The sequence below is a fragment of the Pinus tabuliformis genome, chromosome 1_1 (assembly GCF_031772625.1).
Source record: "Pinus tabuliformis cultivar Carrire ecotype Pingquan chromosome 1_1, CPIR1, whole genome shotgun sequence".
Classification (NCBI taxonomy): domain Eukaryota; kingdom Viridiplantae; phylum Streptophyta; class Pinopsida; order Pinales; family Pinaceae; genus Pinus; species Pinus tabuliformis.
The window spans coordinates 546,775,521-546,786,011 of record NC_142297.1 but is presented as its reverse complement, the minus strand read 5'-3'; the positions used below and the strand labels follow the sequence as shown (position 1 = coordinate 546,786,011).

Sequence of the window (10,491 nt, the reverse complement as noted above, 5' to 3'; positions counted from 1 at the left end):
ATTACAATGTTTTTATTTGTTGGGAATATTAATGAATGTACACAATCAATTTAATTATTCACCTAGCTAGTAATCTTGTGAGACGCCCAGTTCTATATGCACGAATGACAAGGTTTCTCACTTATTACGATGATCTAAGTTAAATCCATGGTAGTAGAGGTCTCATCAAAAGGTTCTACCTATTTAAATTAATATAATTGAGTGGCCCTTTAGTTACCTAAAATCTCAACAGGTAATCTCAATGTTGCTTGAAAGTTATCAAGGTAGTAATTTTTTTTTTTGCAACAATCAATGGTTTATAACCTGCATAGGGAGTCTTCATGTGTTTAGATGGTTGAGCCAACAACCCACGATCTTCGACGATAAAAAAACATATTCATTTATCTTAGATCGTGACCATGCCTTTTGGTATAACAACTTGCACTCAACTGGCATATAACTATATTCACTAGCATATCCACCTTGCAGACAACAATGCTTGCGAATGAGTCCACCTGGCATGTGAATACTTGTAAATATTACCCTATCAGTATATAACAAAATATTGTTGTGTAATGAACTATATCTTATTCAATCAAACACACCTTATGCACTTCTTTATATAAACCTTTTAATTATTTCATTTTAGACAAAAGAGACAAGATATTTAAAAATTAAACATGAATATACCTGTAATGAAAATGTAGGATTTGGACAAGGGTAGGAGTGGAATATGGTAAGGTTTATAGGAAAATTTGAATGTTTTAGGAGCAAAAATGTTGTCATATGAGGAGCCCATCACCTACCTATGTGGCGGAAGGACTTTCTTAAATTATGGTAGGCAGTAACTCTAGGTAGATATATTTATTTACATGAGTTGTATTTATTTATATATATTAATCTGTGTGATATAAAGATTTGTCATATGGAATTCTATACCTAAATGAACATATATAATATTTGAAAGAAAATTTTATTAAGTCAACATTTAAATATTTACACTCATTTACAAACTCTACAACATCTATCCTAAATTTTTATTGAGCTAATACCAAATTGTGTACACTACAACATTTCCTACGTACTGGGCTATAGAGTGCCTCTTCGTGCAAAAAAATGGAACAAGATTCTTAACCATGGAGATTCTTAAATTGTAAAGACGCTTTGCTACAATACCATGAATAGTCACATGCTCAAAAAACCATAACTCACTTCACTTCATATGGCACTTGTTCATATGACATTTTTTTTAATTAATCAATTTAATTAAAAGGGTCAAAAATGAATAACTACTTTGGAGATAAATCTCAACCTTTGATTTGTGTATACTACTATGAATATTCTATGAAGGTTAAATATCTACCATCCACCTAATAATTATTGATAATATGTTTTTGAACTTAACATTACTGATATGAATTTTTGTCATCGATGGATGCAGAGCAAGTTTGATTGACTCTTGCCAACGTAAAAAGTGATATAAATAAACAAGGAGCAGTAATGGAGGATTTGCATTATGTTCTCCAACCTATTTAGATATATATTATATAGTTAATACATATCACATTTTCTTTCTTCTATGCTACTCTTTCCAATGTTACCTCCTTACAACATTTCCTTTGCAACATATGGTGCAATTGCTAGTTATGATATTATGATAAAAGATTTAATAAAAGATAGACATCTTAAAATCTATTAATTTATTTAAGTGATGTAGTATTGTTATATATATCAGAGATGAAGGTGATACTTCCGTCATGGAACTCATGAATATTTTGACAGGAATAAACTTCAAAATGATAGAAAAATAGGTGAAGGCATCACAGACACATTTAAACAATTCTATCCTATTTTCCCTTATCATAACTTGAGAGATGGATACAATTTTAGGTATTTGAATAACATAAAGAGTTTTAATATAATATTGGGTTTAATATTAATATTAATAATCCTATGATTGGGGTGATCGACAACGTGGCAAAGGAGGAGAGCGGGCACTCACCACCTCGTCGCTTCCCACTACATTTAAGAGGGGGGGTGGCATGGCCATCCTGCCTTATGCATAGTGTTTGCAAGCTTATTCTCCATTCACTATGATGTTAAGTCTCCTACAATGCTTTTGTCTTGTGAATAATATTGTTGTTTCCCATAATTTATGTTGTGTTAGGAATCATCCCTTGTCGTTGTTGGGATCATTCTCTTGATGGTGTGATGGTGTAGGGCCAATACATAATGGAAAGTCTGCAAAGTTATGATGTGATTATTGGCCTTTTTTTCTGAAAAACAAGGGGTCACTATTTTCTGGGGATGAAGGGGCAATGTCCTCAGAATGCATGCAAGCTATTTCAATTTCATAATATAGTACATACTACTGGTTGCTTGAGTTACTAGTTCATGGACCAAAACCAAAAACTAGGCCTCTAGAGAGTTCATGTAGTGTAATTATGACAACATTGCAAGAAATGGAGGGGAGGCAGTCAACATCGTCACCTTGCACTCTATGCCTAAAGCCTTGTAAGCTCCAACAACTTGGGATATTGTTTTCCAAGTACAAGCCTTTCTATTAACTATGTTATTTATTTCGTTTACTCTGAATTTGTGTGGTTCAAGTCTAGTGATTTTTTGTTAACATCCCTGGGGTTTCATTACGTCCTATGACTTGGTGTTTCTTGGCGAGAAACTACTTTTACCTAGTGGGTGCCTTATGGGCCTATGGTGTATTGGTCTTTATTTTTCTGTTGGTTGAGGCTATCCCAAACTCCTTACAGCTTCTGGCATTACTTTTGTCATAGTATTTTTAGTCTTATTCCCTGGAATTCGAACTTGTTGAGGGTTTGTAATCTCACTTGGATTCATCCCTATTGGTCCAAAATGACCTGAAAACACGTGCATAACCACAGGGGAGGTAGTGGTAGGGGACTGCAAGGTCGAAAACGTGCCTAGGCTTAAGCTTAGGTAGTCATTGTTATTTTCCACTCTGCAACACCTCCTAACATTTGTGAAGAAATATACAAGCTTGAGATACTCACTACTAATGAGCGTCAAGCATATTCTGACTCCTAGATTCTAGAGGAGGTATCTAATTGATTTCCTGGCCTTGGTCACACTAGGGGAAGATGGAACCGATACTTGAATTACATCACCCTCCTTTGGCAGATGAAAACTCTTTTGGGTAGAGTCTTGAAAGAGAAGCATGAAGATCGTAATGACATCATTTATTCCCTAAACGAGATTAAGTGGGTGCAATAATATCAATGTTCATGTTTTCCCACCTTCAATGAGAGCTCAATCCATATGCTCCAGCTAGTACAAGTGCACAATATCCTACTCTAGTGACTTCTTCTGAATCCTAACCTCATGTTATGCCTCTATGCAATTTTTCTTGATTCTCGATGTAGCGTAGTACCAGACAACTCTTGTAGTACTCAAAACCGGATACTTTATTTTGATGTGATTTCTTTTAAATTACCAGTCAACCAATTTGGTTTCCCTTGTGACAAATTGAGTCCAAACAGTTTGAACTATGATGATGGGGAAGATGTAATCTGATTTTTTGAGGCAATACAAAATTCACTGACAAAAATTAAAGTATTTTATAGAGGAAAACTAAATATTACTATTAAACATTTAATATTAATATTATTAGATTTAATAACTCTATAGTAATATCATATAATATTATGTTTAATATATTATAATATATGTCAATGCATTAGGCTAAAGAGCTTTAATATAATATAACATAATATTATGATACAAAATATTCATATTATATTATTATATTATTGAGGCTATCAATGGTTAAATTTGATGGGAATTTTAGTATCACACTTTATCAATATTTTAGTCTTTTCCTTCAACGAGCGCGCGGAGGAGCTCTGCACGAAACGAGCTAGGTCAGATCGTTGCTGCGATTAGGGCTGCCGGAGAGGCGCTCAGGCCTGGGCCTGAAGTCGTTTGCGTTGCAGGTGAGTGGTGCTCAGCTGCTCTGGCCGGTATCGTTGGCATCCCATCTGATCAGATCGGGGGTGGGCCCTCTGCCCCCTCTTCTCTGCCATCTTCTGCGGTGAGTAAAGATGGTCGTTCCAGTGTAACGCTTCACTGATTGGCCTGATCCGTGTGGAACATGGATCCCCTGCCACCGGAGGTCCTGGCCTTCAAGTCGTTAGTGGCTTCTGGCCCTAAGCGTCCTCCTTCTGCGACCATGCAGAGGTTTGTTAAAAAGATGGACACTATCCCATCAGTGGCACTGCCCGAAGAAGATACTTGCAAAGCTGCCCTGAATCTGGCTGAAAGAGGCCTCATAGGCCAGTTCACAGGCCTCTGGCCATCGCCAAAAACGGTAGAGGAGTGGACTCAAAGGAACTGGAAGCCTCTCATTAAAGAAGGAGTCAAAAGCTACTTCGTGGGTAAGGGATTCTTTGTTTTTGTATTCGAAAGCCCTGATGATAAAGGATTAATCTTCAGAAATGGACCTTACTTCATGGGCCCTCAGGGCCTTTACCTAAACAAATGGTCGCCTGACTTTGATCCCACTCAAGACGTTCCTTCAGCTGTCCCGGTTTGGGTCAGGCTTCCCCATTTGCCCCTCCACTGTTGGAATCACCTCCAGATCATAGGGAATGCCTTGGGAAAATACATAGATCAAGCAGCAAGGAAGGACCAATATTCCTGTGCACGCATCTGTGTCGAAGTGGACCTGGAAGAAGGGCTTCCGGAAGCCATCAAACTTACAGTAGCTGGGTGGACGTATGTACAAGAGCTGGACTACGAGCAGTTGCCGTTTAAATGCAGACACTGCCATGGTCATGGTCATTTCGCAAAGCACTGCAAGAAGAAGACTGAGGATCAAATGGGCAAACAAAACGGGGATCAATGGACCCTAGTGCAGAAAAATGCAAATGCAAAAAAAGGTACAGGAAAAGGCAATAGGAATGGAGAAACCAGCAGATCCAAAATAAATCAAGAGGAGGAAGTAAATCCAAACGAGACAGAAAGTGAACAACATAGGAATGGAGAAACTAGCAGATCCAAAATAAACCAAGAAGCGGAAGCAAGATCAAAAGGGATAGAAGGTGAACAACAGAGCCATCAAGTGAACCCAACAAAGGAGCACGAGGAGCAGGAAAATACTCCTCCATTGCACAAAGAGGGAGTGGAAGCAGACCAGAGCGACTCCAACCAGGGTAGCCCCATCAACCTATCATATGCTGATATGGCAAAGAAAAAACCAAGGGAGAGCTCAGATTCTTCGGAAGATGAAATCTACGAGCGCCCATCAAAAAAAGCAGGAAGGAAATCCCGAAAGGAAAAAAGGGAGGAGGAGGCAGAAAGACACAAAACACAAGGAAGTCAGCCCACAATAGAAATGTCTATAGGGCGAAACACCAGGCCAAAGCCCTCCAAGGGAGGACTCATCAATCAAAATAATAAATAATGAAGTTAGTCTCTTGGAACTGTAGAGGACTGGGGAATCCCTCCAAAGTCGAGGCTGTTAAAGACCTATTGAAAGATGAACCCTCAGAAATTCTCATGCTCCAAGAGACAAAACTAGAAGGGCAGGCCCTTTTAGAGATCAGTAAAACAAAGTGGAATAAAAAAGCAGGTAAAGCAGTCAGTGCAAGGGGTACCTCCGGGGGCTTGGCAACCCTTTGGTCTGAAGAGCTCTTCCATCTGAATAACTTCCAAGCAACCCAGCACTGGATCTTCACGGAATTGAAACACAAAGCAAGTAAGTTAACTATCTCTCTATTCAATCTTTACGTGCCAGTTTCTTATACTGAAAAAAGAGAATGCTGGAACAGCCTCTCTGCCTTTTTAGAATTATCTTCTCCCAACAATATCATTATAGCAGGCGATCTAAATATCATTATGAAAGCAAAAGAGAAGAGAGGAGGAATTGACAGCAGGGACCCCTTGCTGCCCATGGTCGAGGAGCTCTCCCAAAGCTGGGACCTATTGGATTTCAACCCAGTTCGGGGTATATATACCTGGTCCAATAACCGGACTGGCTCGGACCACATCTCTGCAAGACTTGACCGCTTTCTAGTGCAAAGCTCCATAATGATGGAAAAAAAAATCATCATCACAAAAATTTTACCTAAACTTACATCAGATCATAAGCCAGTTCAGCTCCTCCTAGAAGAAGAAGAAGATCTGGGACCTATCCCTTTTCGTTTCAGTCCCCAATGGATTGAGAGAGAGGGTTTCTTAGACACGGTGAAAGAAGCTTGGTCCAAACCCATCAATGGATCAACTAGTTATGTTTGGGAGCAAAAGTTAAAAGCTACCAAACAAGCCTTGAAAGACTGGATTAAGAAACCAATCCATACTCCTACAGAACAAAGAAAAGAAGCAGTTCATTCATTGCAATCTCTGCAAACTGACATGGAAATTAAAGAGATCACAACAGAAGTGTTGGAAACAGAAACTCAAGCACAACGATTAGTATATCAGTCATTCCGAAAGGAGGAAGAATATTGGAGAATAAAATCTAGAAGCCTGTGGTTAAAGGCGGGAGATCGGAATACTGCTTTCTTCCACAGGCAATATAGAGCAAGACTGTCAAGGAATTATATAGCAGAAATTAAAACAGCAGATGGGCAAGTCTGCAAAGGATACAATCAAGTCAAGGCAGCTGCTGAAGCTCACTTCCAGAATCTCTACAGTCCAGATGCTCAAAGTAATGATGAGGAAACTGCTGCACTTCTTTCAAATATTCCCAAACTCATCAGTCCTGAAGAAAATGCAATCCTCTGCAGACCCATAACAGAGAAGGAAATCATAAATGTTATTTGGGCCATGGAAGCGGACAAGGCACCGGGGCCCGATGGATTCACAATCCATTTCTATAAAACATGTTGGCATATTATCAAGGCAGATCTGCAGAAAATGATAAGAGGATTTATGACAAAAGCCAAGATAGGTGGAGGAACCAACTCTACTTACCTAGCTTTAATCCCCAAAGACTCCAACCCAGAAACTTTTTCCAGATTTCGACCTATATCGCTGTGTAATGTGTCTTACAAAATTTTGGCCAAATTGTTAGCAAACAGAATTAAGCCACTGCTAAAAAGGGTGATATCCAGCTCCCAAAGTGGCTTTGTAGAAGGTCGACATATACTAGATAATGTAATCCAGGTTCAAGAGACAATCGACTCTAGTAAACAGAGGAAAGAGAAAGGTATGGTGATAAAATTAGACATGGCAAATGCGTTTGATAGAGTAAACCGCAATTTCCTTAGCAAAGTGCTTCTCACATTTGGCTTCTCGCCTGCTTTTGTTCAACTCATCAAAGCCTGCATTGACAATCCATGGATCGCTCCCCTTGTTAATGGTCGTCCAACAAACTTTTTTCAAGCCAAGAGAGGCATACGACAGGGATGCCCACTCTCCCCCTATCTGTACATTCTAATGGCAGACTCACTAAGCCGAAAGCTCAATGCAGAAAGAGATACAGGTATCTTACCGGGCCTCAAAACAACAATAGGAGCTGAGCCTTCGAATCATGCACTTTTTGCAGATGATTCACTCCTCCTAGGTGGAGCATCCACAAGAATAGCTCGAGCATTTGACACGGTCCTTAGAAGCTATTGCAGAGTCACTGGAGCGGCAGTTAACAACAACAAGAGCGAAGTTTTTAGTTGGAATATAGATCAGCAAGAACTTGCAGGTATAACATCCATTCTTGGGTTCAAAGGACACACAGAATGGGATAGATTCATCTACCTCGGCCTGCCCATTATATCTGGAATCAATAAAAGAGCCTTATGGAGTGGAATAATCTCAAAAATGAAAAACAAGATTGCAGCATGGGGGGGTTACTGGTTGACTAAGGGTGGCAAAGTTATCTTGATCAAATCGGTGCTGTCAGCGTACCCAATCTTCCAGGCAGCTTTCCTCTTGGCCCCTCGCAATGTTATGGAGCAGATCTCCAAACTTCTCAGAGATTTTTTGTGGCAAGGAGGGAAAGGCAGTGAAAAAAGAATTCATCTGGTGAATTGGGATGTTGTAAAGAGAACGAAGGAAGAGGGGGGATTACAGATAAGAGACCCTCATCTTGTGAACTTGGCCTTGGGAGGCAAAATCCTGTGGAAATTGATCCATGATCCCACCCATCCTGTCAGTAGCACTCTGCGGTTAAAGTATGGAATAAGCAAAGACCTCAGCAACGTAATTCATATGTCCACAGCCAAAAGCACGCAACTCTGGAGTTTGTGTTGTAAAAGCAGTCAACACTTCATAAAACATCTGTATCGTATCCCTGGAAGCGGCAAACATATCAACATATGGACGGATAGTATCATGAGGAACGCTCCCTTAGCAGATCAAGCGGATATGTCAGAACTAAGAACCTGGTTGGAGCGTGCTGGAGTCAAACGCCTCTACGATCTGTCGAAGTGGAATCAGCGTGGGGAGTGGGAGGGCTGGGACCTCTATGGAGTCCCGAACAGGTTGAAAAATCAACAAACACTGCTGGAAGAACGTTTGGAGGACGCCGCCCCTGTTCATAGAGCCGCAAAAGACTGCTGGGGTTGGGGTCAAACTGGAGTTTACTCCACAACTGATGGCTACCGCGCTCTGCAGGGGATAAGAAACAGCAATCATCCTTCAACTTTCTGGAAAAGCGTTTGGGATACATTTGCCACTCCAAAGGTAAATTTCTTTTGCTGGACTCTGATCCATAACAAAATTCTCACGGGAGATAACCTGGAGAAGCGAAAAATAGCAGGACCTCATAGGTGTGCTATGTGCAATAATAACTCAGAAACAGCTCAACATCTATTTATGGATTGCAGCGTAGCTCAAGAAGTTTGGGGGCTCATATTAATGGATTTGCAGACTCCTGTTCCTTCCTTTAACTCCGCAGCTGACCTGTTTGCCTCGTGGAAGCACCATTACCCGCATCAAATTCCCCAAAAATCTTTCTGGAGCAGAATCTGGACAGCGATTCCCAAATACGTTTGCTGGCAGATTTGGTTGGCACGTAACCAGCAGATTTTCAATGAGGTGAGACACACATCGCTGCAAATAGCTGCAAAAGCTAAGGCCTTTTTGATGGAAGCAGCCCAACAACAGTATATAAAAGAAGACTCCTTGCTTCTGCCAGAAGAAAAGAGGTGGTTAGGCTCTCTAGTGCCTTATCCGAGCAGAAACTATCCTAAACCACAAAGTAACAACCAGGAATGGCGATTAAGAGATAAAGAGGACTACTTTCAAAACTGGTGGAGGTCTCAAAAAATACACACAGTCTTCTTTGATGGGGCGTCAAAAGGGAATCCAGGGACAGCTGGAGCAGGGGGAGTCATCTACTCACCGGACGGTGACACTAAAGACATCTTCTATTGGGGATTAGGACAGAAGTCCAATAATCAGGCTGAGCTATTAGGACTTCTCAAAGCCTGTCAAATTGCAAGAGACAAAGGAGTGAAAAAGCTGCAAGTCTTCGGAGATTCAGAGCTAATAATAAAAAATTTAAACCTGGGGGATCGATTCAACAATCCTAGCCTCAACAAAATGTTGGAAAGACTGAAAAGAGTACTCCAATACTTTGACAGCTGCAAATTCTATCATATACTCAGAAATTTAAACAGTGAAGCGGACAAAATGGCAAACAAAGGCAGTGCAATCATGAAAGGGCTTATCTTCGTTAACGAAAATAGTTTTGTTCAAATGCCCTGAATTTTGTAATAGAGGAAAAGAGGCAGTATTCAGAGATCTGCATTGTATTGGAGGACAGCATGAAAAAGTCCCATTTGCTTCCAGATAAATAAAAATCATATAACCGTTTTAGTTAAAAAAAAAAAAAATGATGGGAATTTTCCCATATTTCACTTTTTAAATGGTCATTTATTGGTATTTTAAAACTATGCATGTCATTAATGACATTTAATCAATTTTTTAAAACATCAATTTGATATATATATATACACACACACACACACACACACACACTTACTCCACTTTATGTTCCAAATAAATAGTAGTTCCAGCTCTTAAAATTGGAAACTTAATTCGTAGTATAGTTAAGTAAATCTTTGAGAAAATAAAGAATTTCAACATAAAATTTTAATTTTTCCATAAAGTAACAAAATGTTTTTATTTTTCCATAAAATAACAAGTCGTTTTAATAAGAACTTTTCCATAATTAATAATGGAGAATTTGATTTTTTCCATAGCTAATTATTGCACAGGCAAGTCTCCATAGCTAATTATTACGTAGACAACTCTCCAACATAAGAGTTGTCTAATTATGTAAACATTTTGACCCGGTAAAATAAAACTAGCAATTTCCCAAAAAAGATGCAAAGGTACGCCGATAGGATTGTTAAATTGGAAAAAGTTGTAGTTTGGTTTCATAATCATGCAAATGATATATGTGTGTGTGTGTGTGTTAATTTTGTTATTTTTTGGAGGTTGGAATTCAGAGAACTTGAAAAAATACCATCTTCTATTTAGAAATACTATGTTCTATATAGCAAAGCAACATTGGTTGCATGTTCTAGCTTCATT

At 39.3% G+C, this 10,491-nt stretch overlaps 1 protein-coding gene across 1 annotated transcript; it reads left to right on the top strand.

Annotated features, from left to right (window-relative positions):
• Positions 1 to 4,105: 4,105 nt before the first annotated feature.
• LOC149214271 (uncharacterized) lies at positions 4,106 to 9,660 on the top strand. The gene is made up of 2 exons (XM_089389350.1): positions 4,106 to 5,349; positions 5,442 to 9,660. The coding sequence occupies exons 1-2, from the start codon at positions 4,106 to 4,108 to the stop codon at positions 9,658 to 9,660; spliced, it is 5,463 nt and encodes a 1,820-aa protein (XP_089245476.1).
• The last annotated feature ends 831 nt before the right edge of the window (positions 9,661 to 10,491 follow it).

Excerpts from the sequence above, each read along its gene's own strand:
- LOC149214271 (XM_089389350.1), top strand. The coding sequence starts at position 4,106 with ATGGATCCCCTGCCACCGGAGGTCCTGGCCTTCAAGTCGTTAGTGGCT. Across the intron at positions 5,350-5,441 it reads AGTCAGCCCACAATAGAAAT|AGGACTGGGGAATCCCTCCA; the intron begins GTCTATAGGGCG and ends TTGGAACTGTAG.